Raw genomic sequence first — 20,300 nt, 5'->3', positions numbered from 1 at the left:
TAATAACCGGCACCACCCTTAAAGAGGGGAAAAGATACCCAATACACCAAACAATTCTGAGAAAAAGGTTCAAAGCTGTCAGTTTGTGACTCTGATTAATATTCAACTTAATAACTACAACCAATATTACCATAGCAGCTAGTAATGGTCGAAGGATTTTGGAGTTCTTGACAGAGTAGAGGTTGGTAACTTTCACTCACTTGTACAATATTCTTTAGAATCGTTTAACAGACTTTAATGACGGGACGTGTGAACAAACTGAAGCTTTAAATCATGAATAAACAAACAAGACTTTTCTCCACGTCCTCATTCAGGGTTTCACACAGAGCTGACAGATAACATGTCAAACTAATATGAGAGAACAACTGAGGCAGTTTTTGTCCTGAAACAACAGTTTCATATTCAGAGCAGAAGAGCATTCAGCAGTCAGTCTCTCCATCCATCCATCTTCTTCCGCTTATCCAGGGCCGGGTCGCGGGGGCAGCTGTCTGAGCAGGGACACCCAGACTTCCCTCTCCCCGGACACTTCCTCCAGCTCTTCTGGGAGGATCCCAAGGTGTTCCCAGGCCAGCTGGGTGACATAGTCACTCCAGCGTGTCCTGGGTCTTCCCCGCGGTCTCCTCCCAGCGGGACATGCCAGGAACACCTCCCGAGGGAGGCGTCCCAGGGGCATCCGAAACAGATGCCCGAGCCACCTCAACTGGCTCCTCTCGATGTGGAGGAGCAGCGGCTCTACTCCGAGCTCCTCCCGGGTGACAGAGCTCCTCACCCTATCTCTATGGGAGCGCCCCGCCACCCTGCGGAGGAAACTCATTTCAGCCGCTTGTATCCGGGATCTTATTCTTTTGGTCATAACCCAAAGTTCATGACCATAGGTGAGGGTAGGAACGTAGATTGACCGGTAAATCCAGAGCTTCGCCTTTCGACTCAGCTCTCTCTTCACCACGACAGACAGGTACAACGACCGCATAACTGCGGCTGATTCTCATCCCAGCTGCTTCACACTCGGCTGCAAACCGCCCCAGGACATGCTGGAGGTCCTGGCTCGAAGGACCCAACAAGACCACATCATCCGCGAAAAGCAGAGATGAAATCCTGTGACTCCCAAACCAGATCCCCTCCGGCCCGTGGCTGCGCCTAGAAATTCTGTCCATAAAAATAATGAACAGAACCGGTGACAAAGGGCAGCCCTGCCGGAGTCCAACATGTACCGGGAACAGGTCTGACTTACTGCCGGCAATGCGAACCAAGCTCCTGCTCCGCTCGTACAGGGACCGTACGGCCCTTAACAGAGCGCCTCCGACCCCGTACTCCTGGAGCACCTCCCACAGAATGCCACGAGGGACATGGTTGAATGCAAAACACATGTGGACTGGTTGGGCAAACTCCCATGAACCCTCGAGCACCCTGCGGAGGGTATGGAGCTGGTCCAGTGTTCCGCGGCCCGGACGAAAACCGCATTGTTCCTCCTGGATCCGAGGTTCGACTATCGGCCGAATTCTCCTCTCCAGTACCCTGGAATAGACTTTCCCAGGGAGGCTGAGGAGTGTGATCCCCCGATAGTTGGAACACCCTCCGGTCCCCCTTTTTAGATAGGGGGACCACCACCCCGGTCTGCCAGTCCAGAGACACTGTCCCCGACTGCCATGCAATGTTGCAGAGACGTGTCAACCAAGACAGCCCTACAACAGCCAGAGACTTGAGGTACTCAGGGCGGATCTCATCCACCTCTGGTGCTTTGCCACCGAGGAGCTTCTCGACTACCTCAGTGACTTCGGCTTGGGTGATGAATGAGTCAACCTCTGAGTCCCCAGCCTCTGCTTCCTCTATGGAAGACATGTCAGTGGGATTGAGGAGATCCTCGAAGTATTCCTTCCACCGCCCGACAACATCCCCAGTCGAAGTCAACAGCTCCCCACCTCCACTGTAAACAGTGTTGGTGGAGAACTGCTTCCCCCTCCTGAGGCGCCGGATGGTTTGCCAGAATTTCCTCGAGGCTGACCAATAGTCCTCCTCCATGGCCTCTCCGAACTTTTCCCAGACCCGAGTTTTTGCTTCCGCGACTGCCCGTGCTGCCGCTCGCCTGGCCTGCCGGTAGCCATCAGCTGCTTCAGGAGTCCCCCAGGCCAACCAGGCTCGGTAGGACTCCTTCTTCAGCTTGACAGCATCCCTTACTTCCGGAGTCCACCACCGGGTTCGGGGATTGCCGCCACGACAGGCACCGGAGACCCTACGGCCACAGCTCCGGACAGCCGCGTCAACAATAGAAGTGGAGAACATGGTCCATTCGGACTCAATGTCCCCAGCCTCCCTCGGGATCAGGTCCAAGCTCTCCTGGAGGTGGGAGTTAAAGACCTCTTTGACAGAGGGTTCTGCCAGACGTTCCCAGCAGACCCTCACAATACGTTTGGGTCTGCCAGGTCTATCTAGCTTCCTCCCCTGCCAACGGATCCGACTCACCACCAAGTGGTGATCAGTTGACAGCTCAGCCCCTCTCTTCACCCGAGTGTCCAAGACATACGGCCGGAGGTCAGAAGGCACGACTACAAAGTCGGTCACCGGTTGGAGTACTCTCCAGTACCCCTCCCAGGGACTCCAAGAAGGCCGGATACTCTACACTGCTGTTCGGCCCATCGCCGAAACAACAGTGAGAGACCTATCCCCGACTTGAAGGCGCAGGGAAACGACCCTCTCATTCACTGGGGTAAACTCCAACATATGGCAGCTGAGCCGAGGAGCTATAAACAAACCCACACAAGCTCACCGCCTCTCACCCCAGGCAACTCCAGAATAGAAGAGAGTCCAGTCTCTCTCAAGGAGTTCGGTTCCAGAGCCCAGACTGTGTGAGCCTGACTATTCCTAGCTCAACCTCTCGCACCAACTCAGGCTCTTTCCCCCGCAGAAAGGTGACATTCCATGTCCCCATGGCTAGAGTCACCGTCCGGGGATTGGGTCGCCGGGGCCCCCGCCCACGGCCGCCACCCAAATCACACCGCACCCGCCCCTTCTGAACCCTCCTGCGAGTGGTGAGCTCACTGGAGGGCGGGCCCACGTCGCTCCTTCGGGCTGCGCCCGGCCGGGTCCCATGGGCAAAGACCCGGCTACCAGGCGCTCGCCTGCGAGCCCCAACCACGGGCCTGGCTCCAGGGTGGGGCCCAGTAACACCAATCCGGGCGACGTAAGCGTCCTTGATTTTGTGTCTATCATTAGGGGCTTTTGAACCGATCTTAGTCAGACCTGTCACCTAGGACCTGTTTGCCTTGGGAGACCCTACCAGGGGCATTAAGCCCCAGACAACATAGCTCCTAGGATCATTCAGGTGCTCAAACTCCTCCACCACGATAAAGTGCCGGTTCAAGGAGGAGCAGTCAGTCTCTGTGCTTTCAATTTTCCTCTCTATAACAGACTGATCACAGAAAAATGACTTTGGATGTTTTTACAAACAATATTTTGATTGTCCTCAAAGTCAAGAAACAGGATTCATTATTTAACCCCTGGTGACAAAAATGTTTAAAAAACACTGAATTGTAATAATCCTTCAAAGAACCCTTCTACTGAATATATTTGTGTGATTGTTATTGGACATTACAACACCAACCTCCAATGAACTGCAGTGCTCCCTGTCGTCCATCTTCCTCTCTGTCATTAAACCTAAACGCACCAAATAGGAAGATATTCTGTTATTCATGGACATTTTTCAAACATACAACTTTTCACTCTAAATGTTAAGTTGATATTCATAATGAAAAAATTGCACTTCAGTCAGAGCACATGAAGAATCGTCTTTTTCTAGTCTGCTGTGTTTCACCAACAACACTTCTTCCAAAGAGCCTCGCCGCTGTAGCATGGCTGATAAAATGACACGTACACATGTTGAGTTACTGTCCAATTGGATTTATTCCACAGTACAGACAATGGTGGAGAGAGCCGGGCAGCAGGAGGTTTGGCCCAAACCGTATGAACCAGGAGACATCAGAACTGAATCACTCAGAAAAGTATTTCTAATACTGGTGTTGTTAATCCAGCACACACAGTGTCGTCAATTAAAGGATAAACAGTTTCCAATCATTCAAAAAGATCTTTATGTTCGTCTGCGTACAGCTGCTGACAGAATACAGAGAAACACTTTATTTCAAATGCCCCTTGTTTAGATTGAAAAACACATTAACACTTAATAAATGGTATTGTTAGTAACATTGTGTTTGTAGTTGTAATCAGTAATAACAACATTCACTGAAGCATCTGCAACATACATAAACACTAACTAAATGCTTTAAAAAATACACATCATAAAAGTTGTGAATAAATCTGTACTGGAAGGTTTAATACTGTTTAAGACAAATGATTATAACCAGGTTGCATTTGGCTGTCAGGTATTAATTGTTTAGAATCTAATTAAGGATTCTGCAATAAAATGGATAAAAGAAAAATAAATATTGTCCTAAAAACTGCTTACAACTACACTGTAATGTGTTTATAAATGCTAAATAAAGGGGTTGAAATAAAGTGTCACTGAATCACTGCATATATCCAAAATATAAATGAATTATTGCCACTTTAAATGTTGACAGAGCTACAATTCTATTAATATCTGTGTCAGTTAAATATCCCACAGCCGGATTACAACTGAATGACTGTTTATTATAATATAAATCATATAAAATGTTGGTACAACTTAATAATAATGCACCCGTTATTTACAGGATTTATAAGTTGTGAGTTATGGTTTATGAATCATTTATAGATCAGTTATAAGCGTTAATATCATCTATCTTGTCTGATAAAGCCCCGCCCACTCCACGTTTAAGCACCACCCACCCAATGTTAAGCCACGCCCATTCGTATACCATCACTTACAACTTATATCCTCTTCATAATGGGTGTTTTATTATAAACTGGTGTCACAAAAACTCAAACTCAAACTGGACTGTGTGTGTTTTTAAAACCGAGCTGATGACAAACCTCCGTAAGTGTCTTATAATCCAAATGTGGCAACAATTGTGATAATCTCAAATATAATCATCAGGATGTTTTCATACATAGATCTCATTAAACAGCGAGGACATAGTGGACAACACAACCGCTTTTATTATTGTTAAGCACGAAGGTTAAGTAGTTCCGATCTGACGGGATGACATGCGACAGCTTGTTAAATAGAGCTGCTTCCTTATGGGCGTTTTCACTCTTTCATGCACCCGCTGACTGAAAAAACAGTCTCCAGTTAATATTTCAAAGGTTTTGTAAAACACTGCAGTTTGAAAAATAGGTGCTGTCAGTCCTATAAAATGCTCAGCAGTTGTCGACGGTTGTAAAGAGACAGCAGAGGTCAACAGTAGCTCAGATACAAAGAGTTTTCTCCAGGTGTGAACTGCAGGTGTAGTGAGTGTGAACTGCCTCCAGCTTGTGATCCTGCTGTGATGCTGCTCCTGCCTGGCTGTGAGGATCAGAACGATAATATTGCACCGGTAAAACAAAAAAAAGAAAAGAAAAGAAAAGAAAACTTCCTGTGTTGGTCCGTAGCCTTAATGACCGCCAAAGTGACAAACAAAATGCTACATATTTCAAATATATTTCACCTGAAATTTCCAGAGTAACATCATGATCTTTATGTAAATAAATAACTCTCAAACATAGAAGTCCTACATACACATCTTTACAGTATGTACACTGACACGTCCGTCGGGTCTGAACAGCCTCAGGATCCGAAACGGACGGACATTCAACTCAGCAAGAAGGGAAACAATGTGTGTTTGTCACCCGCAGCGCAACAGAAACTCAACGCAAAAAGTCTACGACTTTTTTTTGCAAAATAGCTTATTGTCCACGATTAACAGCAACACGCTCGACCTCTGCTCTCATCTCAAACTCTAAGAGACGTCCTCAGGCTCTTTTTCAGACATGGATGACGTCAGATCAAAAAGTCGTCAAATCTAATCAAAGCGGTACAAATCTCCCCTTCAAACTATGATTAAAGGACAGTTACTGTCTGAATCAAACTGTGCGCTCTGGAACAGGAAGTTGTTTTGTTTGTAGTGTGAAACACCAAAGAGTCATAACTCTGTCACATCTGAACACCTCGATCAGTGTGGCTTCCATTTAGCCCTGAAATTAATCAGTTGATCGAAAACAATTAGTCGCCAACTATTCTGATTTTGATTCCAGCTTCTCAAATTTGAGAGTTTTCTATTTGTCCTTGTCATTTATGATGGAGAGTGAAGAGTTTCGGGGTTTGGGGTTGTTGGTTGGACAAAAGAAGCAGTTTGAAGACGTCATTTTGAGCATCTGGGACTTTGTGATAACCTTTTTTTTTTCCTTACATTTTATAGCTAAAAGTTAAAGGAACAGTTCACCTAAAAATTTTAATCTGCTCGTCGTCTCATCTCCCCCACATGCTGATGGAAAGTCAGGTGAAGTTTTGTGTTCCTCAAAACATTTCTGGAGCTTCACAGCACATACATTCATCAGAATTAATCATTTTGGGTGAACTTTTCCCTTAATTGATTATTCGTGAAAACATCTGACAGATTAACTGTTACTGAAAATAATCGCTAGTTTTTCTTCATCTCAGATAAACATCTCGCTTGGAAATCAAAGCACAAAGTCACTCCTCATCCTGTAACTGCAGAACTTGCCTGAGATTCTTCACGTTTTTAGGTTTTCTTCAGCATCAAAGTAATCCAGTGACATTTATCTGTACATCCATGACTTCGCTGCAAACGGGAAGTGCTAAAAGCTAATTCGGCAAACTTTTAATGGTGCCAATTTGCTAAAATGTAAAACAAACCTAGGCTTAAAAAAACAAGACTCACGCTGCAGCCAGCAGCACAATGCACTGAATCTACAGCTACATTTTACTTCCTGTTTACATCTCCCAAAGACTCATGGGAAATAAAGTTCCCAAATTTTAATCAGTGTGATTATCTACCAAATAGAAGTAAAGACAAAGAAGATTAATAGGAGAGTAGGAGGTTGGGGGTGTCAGACTTCGAACACCTCTGATCTATTGAACCGTTCGCTGTTTGGCACATTTACTTACATTATTTTCATACCCGACAAAATGCACAGACACGAGCGTGGCTGCACACACACTTTACCCTGAAATTAATTTTAAAAAAGGTGTCATGCACTACGGAGGTGTTCGAATGTAGCAACGTGAGATGGAAACTACAGTATACTTCCACCGTAAACTAGTGCAAAAAAACAACAATGAGGTTCCACAGTTGATCGACTACAGTATTAGAGAACGATTTTGGCTTCTGTGGCGGGTTGAAGACATTTCTGATCACACAGACAGTGGAGACGGAAGCCGGGCATCAGACAACAGCAGAGTACAACGAAGAGAACGAGAGGAACAGCCGCGCTACTCATCCTAACTCCAGAAGCTGACAGGGGTTTAAAGGACAAGTTTGTCATTTTCAAGTCTGTTTAAAACAATTGTAAGGTGTCCCACTGATCACATACAGAAGAGGACTAATCTTCTTCCATCCTCACAGTCCTCCTGTTCATACTGGCAATTAAAAGAAAAATTCTTAATGTGCTTCCACTGAACATAACGAGAGTCAAAACACTTTCCTCGTTCTGTGCAAAGACACGTTACACGTTCAATCTGAAGCTGATATGAAGCTTTTAACTAGTCTTGTTAATTCTATGTCTTTGTCGCCTGACGAGACAAACCCCCAGACCTCCTTAACAAATCACTTAATTTTTTGTGATGCTGAGTGAAAAGAAACTTTATAAACTTGTGACACGTTGTCAACAACATTTCACAAATCACCGGTGCCTTCTTGTAAATTCGGCATGAAATGCAAAACATGAATTTGTTTCTTTCCTCATAGAAAGTGTCGGTTTGTTGCAGCAGCATCATTTGAAGATCTTTTTGCGGGTGTATCTATTTAAAACATGGATTTTATCATCTAAATGAAATGGGGCTGAGGATGGAGGGTTGGCTTAATATGAAGTTTATGAAGTTTTTGCACACAATGAGGTCGATTTATTCCCCGCTCATATTTAGTAGAAGAGCATGAGAAGTGTTTAATGGTCAGTATGAACACAAGGAAAGACTTCAGCGAGACAGACTTGAAAAAAAACAAATCTTTAGTGGCATTTAGTGGCATCAGGACTGAAAAATCTGACTATTTGTGCACATTGTTTGTGTTTTTGGATCGGAGATGTGAGGTGGCTTCTTCTTCAGCATCCCCTTCCTATTAAAATATAGTTCAGAAGACAGAAGCTGTGAAATGTTTGCTCTCATGAGGGCGCTGTTGATTTTCTCTCCACCACTGAAATTGATCCAGTCTTTTAAACATTCATGCTGAATCACATCCGGCCCGTTCTTCAGTACATTTGGTAAAAACAGTCTAAAGATCAACACGTGTCTGTAAGTGAAAGCTTCGTGGAAACGCTGGGTCCAGCCTGACAGGAAACAGGCTCCTCGGCAGAAACACCAGGTCCGTCCTGTTCGGGAACACCACACGAGTGTCGCCCAGCAGCAGCACAGGTGGGAAACAGAACACCACCAACAGGTGGATCAGAGGTATTGCAAGCAGATGAATATATAAAGGGATTGTTGCTGTGGACTGTACAGAGTTCAGTTGTTGCTTTAATGCTGCATGCCCTGTTTTTCTGCTTCCTGTTCCATCTGTGGAGAAAAGTGTCTCGTTGGATATTAAGGCCTTGGATGGCCCAGAGGCCACGCTGAAAGGGAAAATACTACAGAGTCTCACGCACGTCGGAATGAAAAGTGGACTAGCGGCCTGCTAGCTTAAATACACGTAAGATATCAGTGACGAACCAAATTGTTCTGTGATGAAGACAAGAAGAAATTTCATCTCTGACACATTGAGATGCTTCAAGGCTCAGTTCAACCAAACTACAAAAAAAAATACAGATTTTCTCACCACCCCGATTTTTCTGGGGGTTTCTTTTCGGATCAAGCTGCTGCCATCGACGGGATCTCGCTCTGACGCCACAGAATCGTTGCTACTCAACGAAATCTCCCAACCGTCCAATAAGCTCATGATCACGGCTTTCTGTAGAGCTCTGTGTTTATCTACTGCTCACACAAACTCAACACTGTTTATGTAAAACGCTCAGATATTTCATTGTTTAAATCAAAACATTATTTGACGTAAAAACAATAGTTTTTATTGGCTTTTTTGTCAGCCAATAGTTGGAACTTCCCTTTCTTTGTCAGAATATCTGCTTGTTTTCAACGTAGGGCATCAAAATGTCTAAATGTGGAAAAAGAATAAACCCCAAACTATCTGTGTGGCTCAACACCACGAGAGCTAAGTGAGAAAGTCTGGGTTTCTTTCTGTAGTTTGGATGAACCGGCGGATGCTTCGCTTCCTTGCTTCCTGTCTCCTTCCTCGGTGTTATTGCCCGTCGTTGCTGCGTGTTTGAAACGTGTCGCTCAGCTGACAGTGGACAGAGACAGAAGTGAAAGTCATTTGGCTTTCTGACATGGCTGCCAATCAGCTTGGCCTCGAACCCGTGCTCGACTGTTTGGATCTGGCTCTGTGGTTTGTCCTGAGCTCATGACTGTGAAGTCCAGGACAGTGTGTTGTATATATGTGTGTGTGTGTGTGTGTGTGTGTGTGTGTTTGGAGAAGAGGAGGTGGTTTTGTCCCGTTATACGAGATTAGTTTAAGGCTTATAATATTTCATTTAATCCCTCCTTGTCACGTTTTAAATAGTTAGCGATGTATCCTATAAAAGTATTACTGTAAAAGAGTCATGCTACAGAATTGTCTTTGTTCGCTGGATCCCTTCCGGGCCTGATCAGTCCACTCCTCCTGGACATCCACCCCTCCATCCACCTCCGCCTCTTGCTCCACCCTTCTTTCTTTCTCCAGAGATCATGGTGGCTCAGGCCGAGTCCTTCAACACCACAGCTCCGTTCTGAACCTTACTTCGGGCCGAGTAACCCGCCACTACCCTCCTTGGTGCTCCCGCTGCGGCCCCAGCACCCTGCGGCGATGCTCATGCTCCTCTGGGCTGCCGGCCCGACCCCTCGGTCCCGCTCCATCTCGCACTGGCTCAGGGTTCGCTCAGTCCGCCCCTGCTGGTTGGGAGAGGACGACCCCGCCCCGCCGGGCTGCTTAGAGGAGATGGTGCGAAAGATGTGATTGCGTTTGCGAAGGAAGTCTCCTCCAGCGGCGCCGAGCCCGAAGCTGCCCTTGCGGAGGACCATGCGGGTGCTGGCGGACTTGGCGGGCCGAGACCTCTGGTTGTACTCCAGCTGGGACAGGTGGGAGGCGTAGCCGTCCGGGATGAACTGGAAGAGATATTCATGACCATGAACTCACCACATGAACTCTCTGATGGGTAACAAAGAATATTATATAGTGTGTCTGTTCTGTTTACCTGACACTGGTGCTGCATTTTCTTCGTGGGCCTCCCCACAATGTAGATATGTGACGGCGGCAGGCCGATGGACGAGTACACGGAGATGTCCTTGGTGGAACCGTAGGCAGCAAAGATCCTCATGTGGGCCTGATCACAGAAGGAGGTCGGCTTTTAGAGACGTCAAGGATTTAAAACTGAAAACACCTCAAAACTCAGCGCGGCGTTTCTTTACCTCGTTGATGAGGCATTTGAGGAAGTTGGCCTTGTGTCGGAGCGGGTCGTGAACCAGCCCGTCGCAGAACGAGACGATGCCGTGAGGAAAGTTGTGCTGGGAGAGCCAGGCGACTACGCGCTGCTTCTGCATGTCAGGGCGGCCCGTTACGTATACGATCAGGTAGCCCAGATCCTGCCAGTATCTACGAATAATAAAGTGTAAGGAGCACAAAGTTAGTTCAGTTTTTCCAAAGTTTTACAAATACGGTAAACAGGAAGTGATAAAGGCGACTTTTTTCTTTGTTGCCTGTGAAGTCACCAGACTCCCTTTAATAATCGGCCAATTTTGTGAGTTGTTAAGTTAGGAAAACTTTATAAAAGTTGTAAAATGCTGTCTATGACAAACTTTCAACTATTTGGGCCTTCTTGTAAATTCGGCATCAGTCTTTTTTTTATCATTTAAAAAGTGCCAGTTTGATGAGGCTTCTCCTTCGTCTCCTTCTAGTGCACCTTTCCTGCTACAATCAGCAGCTGTTTTTAGATGATTTCACCTTAAACACAAAATGCATGAAAGAAAACAACATTTTATACAAAGTAAACACGTCAAATTTGACAAATACAATAAGCAGTTACAAATATAGGGTACTTCTTTGACACCTATGGAGAAAATCACCAGACTCCCTTTAAAAATCAGTCAATTTTGTGAGTTGTTGCATTATAAGAAACTGTATTAACATTGTGAAATGCTTTCTATGACAAATTCTTTATCATTTTGTCCTTCGTGTAAATTCGGCTAATGTTGTACATGAAGTTTTATTTCTGTGTGTCAGGTATTAACAGCCTCTGATATTTAATATTCACGTATGTGTTTGTTTCGGTGAGATTAGTTCCCGCAGAATCTCTGTTGTTGCTTCAGTTCTCTGAAAGAGCCTTTTGCCAGCTCTTACAACACAGTCATCTACAGTGTAGTCTATTGCAAAATAAGCCTGCAGAGGGTTGTGGATCTGACCCTTACCTCACCACATCCACAGCCCCGGCTCGAACCTTTGGGTCGCTGCCCATTATAGACACACTGGCAGCAAATGACCCGTCAATACTGAACACCACAAACTCTGTCCCTCGTGGTACCACAGTGAGATAGCTGTCTGCAAACGTGTGGTCCCCCCTGCGACAGAGGAAGAGAAAAGATATAGTGAAAAGTATAAAACATGCTTTTTTTTAAATACGTGAGGTAACATCTTTGCGTACCTGACCACCATTTTGACGGGATACACCCCGATACCGAGCCTCTTGCTCTCAGGGATTACATAAGAGACTCGTCCGCTGCTGTTGGTGAGCTCCGTGTTAAAGTACACCCACTCTCCAGAGGGAGGCTGGGTCATGATGTGGACGTCAATCTGGGGGAAAATAACCCAGAGATCTTTTCAACACTGCGGCTCAGAGTGACCTTAACGACACAGATGGTGACACGGTTACATAACTCGTCTTATTTACGGCACATCACAGCTGGACGCTGTCATTACCTTCTCTCCAGTGAGGGTGACCATGTCCAGAGGGCCGTACATGAAACGGCCCGTCACCATCTGGGCTCCGTCCTCCGTGTACACGGCGTCGTTCACTCGATGGTTGGCCGTCACATTCTGACGCACAGAGGAAGACAGAACAGGAAATCAGACGAACGTCCTCCTCGTCTCAGCTGTTGCGTAACGTTAATCGTGATCGTTGTGGTTAATCCTCTAAAAATCAACCCAAACAGCTTCTTCTAACTGTGAAGCTGCCAGAATTCAAATGAGAGAAGTTCTAAGTTGATCAAAATGTTAATTAAGCTCAGAATTTAAGCTTTCGGCGCTGTATCGAGTGGTTTGTTTGACTCTTTAGCCCTCGACTTCAACTCTCTGGCAACACTCAAACTGTTTTCAGGAAGTGAACGTGCCAGTAAAACGATGTACGAAACACTGATGTGTTAATGTTACAGCAGCACGTCACTGTCTGAGCTGCGGCAGGTGGAGACGGTCTGAACGACTTTATTCACAGTTAGCTAGTTCCGTACAGCGGTTCCCAACATGGTCGTGACGTGAACGAAAACTTAAAAACTTCACCTCGTCTTTGAACATTTGTGCCTGAGACAACAACTCCCATGATGCCACGCTGCTATGTATGACTTTAGAACTGGTGAAAAAGAAAGAAGATTTATCTTTTTTTCCGGAGAAGATGTTTCAAGTACAATTTTTCAGGAAAAAAATTTTCAGGAAACATTTTTCTTATCTGGAAATTATCTGGAGAAAATGTCGTAAAAACACCTTTTTTTCATGTTTTCACAGATGTAAAAAAATATTTACCACCACTTCTGAAGTCATGAACACAGGAGAGGAAACAATTTAAGCAGCCGGACATCAGTTTACCTCCAACAATGTTATAATGAAGTGCTGAGATGTCCTGACCTACAAATCCTCTCCAGACGTGAGAAAACCTTCACATCATCAGGATTTAATAGGTTACTTCCTGGTAAAAATGAAAATTATGGCACTAAAATGACAATCTCCAGGGTCAATAACCACTTCTTGGTTCAGATGTTCTTATCATTATTTATTATTATCTTATTGTTTCATGCATGTTTGAAGACATCTTTCTTTCAGGTCATACTGAAGTCAACTGTCATGTTTGGATCGTCTGATCAGTGTTTCACAGGCAGATATTAGTTCTAAAACAACATTTTAAGACAACTGCCAGCATTAAAATGTTTCCAGACGTTGGAAGGTGTTTGATGGGTGCATCGTACTGCCACCAGGGGGAGACAGACGCTCTGCCCTGCAGGTTTGAGTCTCCACCACTGGCCGACTGTCTCGACTAACCAACTAAAGACTCAAAAGAAGATAAACTGACATTATTTTGGCTAACAATTAATCGTTCAGTCATTTCTTTATGTGAAAATGTCAAACATTTGCTTGTTTTTACATCTCAAATGTGACAATTTCCTGCTTTTCTTTTCATCATTTCTGACTGTAAATGAAACGTTTGGGAGTTCTGGACTGATGAAGACTCTGCGAAATTGTTTCAGGGCAAAGTTAATCATTAATCTAGACGATGTCCTGCTGCATTAACAAAAATCTTTGTCACAAGTGTTTGATAATCACATGCTGACATATATAAGAATCAAAAAGTATTACACCCAAATACATGAGAGTCAGCTGGACTTTAATCGTTTCAATGATTCTTCAAGCAAAAATATCAAACATTTTCTTGGTCCAGCTGCTTAAATGTGACAATTTGCTTCTTCTCTTTATACTTTTTGAGTTTTAGACTGTCGAAGACGTAACTTTAGGCTCTGGGAACTTATGATGTGCATTTTCTCACAGTTGTTTCTACATTTATTAGACTAAAAGATCCACAGATCTGATTGATTATGACAATCATTGTGAGCTGTATGACTGCGTGACAGACGGACTGAACGTCACATGTCGTTCATGTTTGCAATGAAAGAGGTAAAAGCATTTAAAACCACAGAGGTCTTACCCTAATCTTAACGTGAGTCCTCTTGCGGAGCCACTTCTCACGAGGTTTGGATGGAGTGAATTCAGACACTTCTTTACCATCCAGCTCCAAAATACTGGAGTTCTCATGTCTCATCACCTACGGAAGAAAAATCATTTTAAACGAGAACAAAAGCACAAAACTGTTCTAATACTCGAGCAGTAAATTGGTTATTGTAGGCTTCAGTTTCACAGCTCAGCCACAGTTAATAAAATGCTCCATCAGACTGTTTCTGCAAAGTAGTTAAAACTTCAAAATTTACTGGAGTCGACATTTTCTCTGCTCGCTTTCTTGGCATCCATCTGTTGCAATTCTTCAGCTGGATATTCAATTTTTAAACATAACCATTAAGACTTGAGACGAATCGATGAAACGTGACGTTAACTTTGGCCGAGCGCTTCATTTCAAAGTTTATGACTTTGTCCTCTGCACCAAAGCCCGGACTGTAGACGGAGCGCAAGTTTCAGTCAGAAGAAAATGAGCTGTGACAATTACAATCTACTTATAAACTACAAAAATAATAAGTGAAATTAATGGTCATAAATGCCAGAAATCCTGCAGGCTTCATGATTTATCATCTGGGGATTATGAATGTGTGTGTAACAACTGTGCCAATCCATCTTCTTGATGCAGAAATAACAAAGGTTGTCAACTAGATGGTGGAGCCAGAAGACAAGTCAGAGGATCACCACAGTCGTTAGGGTTCATCCGCTTGGTACCATGAACACATGTACCCAGTTTCTTGTCATTCTATCCAATGATTCTGAAGACTTTTCACTAAGAAATAACAAAAGTTGTCAACTAGATGGTGGCACTGAAAGGAAAGTCAGAGGATCACCAAACTCAGCAGGATTTATCCTCTGGGGACCATGAATGATGATGTACATGATCAAGATATTTCACTGGGTAAAAGTAAATTGAGGAGCCTTGTCATTTTTGTAAAAATGAATTTTGTGACATGGTGGGGAATCAGAAAGTCAGAAGATTATTACAGTTCGGGCGATTCATCCTCATGGCACCATAAATATCTGATTTTATTTCATTATTTTATCTACCCAATCATTTTGAAGAGATTTCCCTAAAAAAACAAAAAAAAAACCACTAGATCAAAAGTCAGAGAATCATCAGAGGCTGCAGGATTTATCATCTGGGGACCATGAATGTCTGTGTAAAAACTGTGTCGATACATCGTCATGATGCAGATGTTTTTCAGGCATTTCAACAAAAATAATGAATTAGAAGGTGGCTGTAGAATAAAAGTCAGAGGATCACCACGGTCATTATGGTTCACCCTCTGGAGACCATGAACGTCTTCACCCAGTGACGGTGCAATCCAACCAGTAATTAGTGAGATTTATTGTATAAGCCTTATTAAAGCCACAGAACCAGAATGACTAAAAACACACGTTTAATTCAAATGAAGATATGAAGTACAATGAACTGAAGACTGTACGAACCTGTCTGAGTAAGAACGAGACGACGTCTGTGGACTCCCAGTACGACGCGTGGAACAGATGAGGCAGCGCCACGGTGGGGAACGCCGTCAGGGCGTCGGGGCAGTACAGGGCGTAGTCCATCCTCTTACTGCCCCACCACCGGGAGGCAACTACAGCAGGAGGGGGGGAGGAGACGAGGGAAAAGGTGGAGACAGAAGAGAGACCTCAGGGAATCAGTGCATCCGTGAATGTTTCGTGGCGTCCGCTGCAGATCTACGTTCTGCTCGTGCGGAGATGAAGTTCAGAGTTCTCACAGACGACAGGAAGTTTAGAGATCTCGAGCAAAACACTACGAGGACCTGGAGGTTCGACACTCGTAAGGAAGCAGCTCAGACTCTGAGGGAACCTCGTGGAAGCTGCTCTCACGAGTCTGAGCCGGAGAGAAGTCACACAAGAACGACTGCAGAATATAACTGAGTACATCTACTCAACTACTGGACCATTTTGAGGTATGTGTACTTTACTTTCCACATCCGAGATTTTAGTTAAAAAGTATGAAACTAATTCCAACGCAAAGTGGAAATTAACCAGTTTCAGAGTGTAACTGATCACATTCACCCAATTTTGTGGTATTCTCCTTAAGTATTAATATTTTCTGCTCCTTTATTCTCCACTTCACTGCATTTTGGAGGCAAATACTGTAGTTTTATTTCACTACATTTATTTGATATCTTTTAAAAAGCAGAATATCAGATCCAATAAACAATCGATCCACAACAAACTTAATATCAAATAATTTTACTCAAGTATGATTCATACAAGTGACTTTCACTTTAAGTGTTTTAAAATGACAACTTTTTCTTTTATGACTTCTGGGTACTTTTTACAAATACACTTCTATATAAATATAAATAAGAATGCTTTGGTTCCTGTCAGTCCAAAGCTTCTGGGTCCCGTTTCTCATTTCTGAAGACTACTGAGGAAGACTATCTGAGAGAGGAAGATACAGGAGGAGGAAGGAGGAAGCGCACACAGGGGAGAGGATGGATCCTAGCATCCTTCCCTCATGTCCTCTCACTACAGCTCCCAGGGTACCTTGCTCTATGTTCTTCAGCACCCTGGGCGACGGGGGCGCCGAGCTGATGTCTGTGATGTCAGACGTGACATCGGTGAGGTCAGAGGTCATGTCAGAGCTAACGTCCGAGCTCTGCTCAGACTCCACTCCGTTGAGTTTCGGGAACACCTGACGGGTTTTCTGGCGCAACCGCAAGGACGGAGTCCGAGGGGCGAACCTATTGTAGGGAACAGCCAGCTGGGACAGCAGACTGGACCTTTTAGAGTGGCTGACCTCACCTTTGTGTGCTGAGGGGATGTTTGGAAGGAGGAACAAGAACACAAACACTGTCAGCTTGGAGACGAAACGTGGGTCAGGTGCTGGCGGTTAAAGGTCCACTTACTCGTGGCGATGTTGGAGGCGGTGTAAGAGTCGGCTAACCCCGACACCTGGCTCGTCAGGCTGGCCTCGCTGGCCCGGCGGTTGAAGCGAAGGTGAGGGACCCCCGGTGATGTGGAGGACGGGTACTGGCCGTCCACGAAAATATGAGAGTGAAGAGAATCAGCTGCAGAGACAGAAGAGAGAAGTTAGAGTCATAAACTTCACCGCAAAGACCAAGAATTAACAATCATTCATTTATTCAGTCTTATTTGTAAAGACAGACAATGATAATTTATATAAATCTAAAGGTGTGGTGTTAGCTTAGCTTAGCATAAAGACTGGAAACAGGTCAATGAAGATCTTACTCTTCTGGTTAATACGTCTTCCCCAAAAACTACAGAGTGCTCCTTTAAAACGAGTCGAAAACTGCCCCAGACCAACAAGTGAGAACAGACATGAACAGACGATAACAGATACACACTCTCTGCGTGGAGCTGCGAGCTCTGCCAGTTGAGGACGGGGACGGGGATGGACGTCTCACTGACGGCATTTTCCAGGCAGCGTTGAGACGCCGCACCACCGGACTCCATCAGAAGCTGAGGGTTATTCTGCACCGTCTCAACTAGGAAGTCAAGAGAAGGGAAGGAGAAAGAGGATGACGCTTTAACAACGAGAAGTAAAAATCTGCAGCGAAGCGTCTGGTTTGTTTGTGTGAACTCACCCAGGAGAGCTGAGTGTCCGTCGCCCAGAGGAAAGCGCTGGTATCGGGGGACGCTGAAGGGAGGCAGCAGGTGGAAGCGTTTGTCCAGGAGAGGCTCGAGACGGGAGGCCGACGGATCGGCTGGATGGAACAAGTTATAAACCTGCTGACAGGCCGGACGCAGAGCCGACACTGGAGAGGAGAAGCACAGACACACTGAGAAACCTCGATCAATCGAACAGGACAAACATCAAACCATACGTGATCATAAAATACTGGATATGAGTCCAGATGTTAACTCAACAGCTGCAGGTCAGAAATCTCTCTCCAAAGGACTCACAGCACAGTCAGATTCCTGCCTGTGTGACTTTAATCACGTATGTTTCTTCTCTCAGCCAAACTTTTTCTGCCTATGACATCAAAAACAAAACCTCTGACCTCTGACTCGTGCTGTCCAGCTGTTCGGAGACGAGACTCTCACACAGAAAAGAAAACACATCGGAGGCTACAAATAAAAACATTTCCTGCTCTTCTGGCATGAGGGAAATCATTAAAGGCCCTTTTTGCTTCAAAGCCGACAGCGTGAGACTAAAAGGATACATGAGGAACATCATGAAAAGCTTCCTCACCATCTAACGAGGGCACCACAGTCTTCCTCAGCGCGAGCACCAGCCCCAGAGGAGAGCCGAACAGGAAGAAGTCCGTCACCTCGAAGTCAAACTTTCCCAGCGAGCCTCCTTCCAGCATGGTGCTGTTGCTGGAGCGCCGAGAGCCGGGCTCCCCGTGGAGAACGCTGGAGTGGAGACTGATCAGAGAAACAATAAGAGATTTCATTCAGTAGTCATGGAAACCAAAAAAACTGCAGAAATTGGCTGAAATCTGAGGGAGAGGTTGAGACGTCTGAGTGTCACCTGGACAGGAAGGCTTGGTGGTGTTTGATGGTGTCCAGCTCGTACGTGGACGAGTCGCTGCGCTTGCGTGGAAGTTGTCTCTTGGGGTCGTCGGGCCCCGAGCATCGAGGGATGTCGATGTTGCTCCGGCTGAGGTGGCGGCTTCCCTCGAGGGACGGCGAGGATGGAGAGACGCTGTTTATGACGATACCTGGAGAGAGGAGGTCGGTGTCCTGAGAGAGACGGAGACAACACAAAGAGCATCGTCAGGCTGAAACCAGCTGCTGGCGTCGCTCTAGACTCCGTATCTGAAGTCAGAGTTGAGGCTGATACCTGCACACTGATGGCGCTGCCCCGTCTGCTGCTGTTTTGGCTTTCTGACACCGTCACAGAGCTGCTGCACAGAGCATCAAACCCCAGGATGCCTCCAACACAGTCGCCGATAACACACACCTGCATCCACACGCAGGAACACAGAAATGTGAAAACACACCGAGCCGGAGGAGAAAAAACACACACACACACACACCTTCAGGCTTCACACTGACCTGGCCGTTAAAAGACTCTCCTTCTAAAGACTTGATGAAGTCACTGTACACCTGATTGGCTCGTAAGATGACGGTTGCCACGGCGTCTTGGTACTGCGGCGCGGAGGTAGCCAGGAGCGGCAGAGCGGCCAGAGGGATGTGATCCTGGCTGCTGGACAGGCAGCTCTCGTCGTAGCTGTAGGGGCTCAGACTGCAGAGCAGAGACAGCAGGTTATTCCCTCACACAGCAGGTCCTGCATGTATTACACCGGATAATTTAATTACTGCTCAACACTCTGGAGCATCGCTCACTTGGAGACCAGCGAGAAGGCGTCGACACACACGGCGGGACACGGGACCATCCGGATGGCGATGCGGCCGAGCGCCGTGGGGTAATGGACCCTCATCACCGTCTCAAATGCCCCGTTCAGCGTGTTCCCATCGCCCTGCTTGCTGTTCTGCTCACCTGCAGACACACAAGAGCAGAGTCAAAGTCGTCTCGTGGGACTCTCAGTTCACCCAGTAACGATGAGCCACCACACCTGTGTGCACCACAGAAGGTTTCCGTCTTTCACACCCTCAGATTTATCCTGTGTCACGCTGAGACCAAACTACTGTTTTAATTTGAAGCTTAAATTAAAGGATCAACAGCTTCTGATTCTCAGGATTTAAAAGAAGAACAATATTCTCTCTCTTCAAACTCTTCTACTGAGGTGAGGTATCTTCTGTCGTTCTATGATGCGTAAAGCCTGATTTTTTTTTAGGGCTTTATTAAAGAAAACAACTGCCTGCTGCTGGAAACAAAACTATGAAATCTGTGAGAGAGACTGAAAGAGAAAAAGTTGTGGCACCCAAACTGAAAAACACCGAGCTGAGAGACGCTACAACGCTCTGCAGAGCTGCTGATGACGCTCTGCAGGTCTGAGTCTATTGTTATCATATCAAAATATGGATTCATGTTGAGGTTTGGTACCAGAGCCGGTGTCCAGGATGTTGCCTCCATGCAGGACCAGGACCAGGACGTGAATTTTGGACGGCTGGAGACACTGCTGAGCTGAACAGTCCTGCAGGTGAGAGGACAGAAGACGGACAGGAAGGAAACAGGAAACAGGAAGGAAGGGTGAACAGGAAGGAAGGCAGGACAACATACCAAAATAACCAGTTTCAGTCGAGTGAAACGATCCACATCATTCATGTCCGTCCAAGAAACATCGAGTTCCA

General features: G+C 45.6%; 1 protein-coding gene across 5 annotated transcripts in view; it reads right to left on the bottom strand.

Moving 5' to 3' along the window:
- Positions 1-6,675: 6,675 nt before the first annotated feature.
- LOC119029785 (membrane-associated phosphatidylinositol transfer protein 2-like) overlaps positions 6,676-20,300 on the bottom strand; it is a 34,400-nt gene continuing 20,775 nt past the window's right edge. For 3 of the 5 annotated variants that reach the window (XM_037116909.1, XM_037116913.1, XM_037116912.1), the window contains 18 exons: positions 20,053-20,143; positions 19,392-19,545; positions 19,101-19,290; positions 18,886-19,005; positions 18,574-18,785; positions 18,292-18,467; positions 17,684-17,854; positions 17,444-17,584; positions 16,985-17,146; positions 16,623-16,889; positions 15,549-15,697; positions 14,074-14,190; positions 12,084-12,200; positions 11,809-11,957; positions 11,576-11,725; positions 10,580-10,763; positions 10,366-10,494; positions 6,676-10,276 (listed from right to left, as the gene is read on the bottom strand). In XM_037116909.1, coding sequence (XP_036972804.1) covers positions 9,908-10,276; positions 10,366-10,494; positions 10,580-10,763; positions 11,576-11,725; positions 11,809-11,957; positions 12,084-12,200; positions 14,074-14,190; positions 15,549-15,697; positions 16,623-16,889; positions 16,985-17,146; positions 17,444-17,584; positions 17,684-17,854; positions 18,292-18,467; positions 18,574-18,785; positions 18,886-19,005; positions 19,101-19,290; positions 19,392-19,545; positions 20,053-20,143 — 3,048 coding nt within the window. In that variant the 3' untranslated portion in view covers positions 6,676-9,907. The remainder of the gene's footprint in view (positions 10,277-10,365; positions 10,495-10,579; positions 10,764-11,575; positions 11,726-11,808; positions 11,958-12,083; positions 12,201-14,073; positions 14,191-15,548; positions 15,698-16,622; positions 16,890-16,984; positions 17,147-17,443; positions 17,585-17,683; positions 17,855-18,291; positions 18,468-18,573; positions 18,786-18,885; positions 19,006-19,100; positions 19,291-19,391; positions 19,546-20,052; positions 20,144-20,300) is intronic. The other 2 variants (XM_037116910.1, XM_037116911.1) reach the window with 2 other exon arrangements.

The sequence above is a fragment of the Acanthopagrus latus genome, chromosome 12 (assembly GCF_904848185.1).
Source record: "Acanthopagrus latus isolate v.2019 chromosome 12, fAcaLat1.1, whole genome shotgun sequence".
NCBI classification, from domain to species: domain Eukaryota; kingdom Metazoa; phylum Chordata; class Actinopteri; order Spariformes; family Sparidae; genus Acanthopagrus; species Acanthopagrus latus.
Note: the sequence above shows the minus strand (reverse complement) of the source record. Positions and strands in the feature narration are given on the sequence as shown.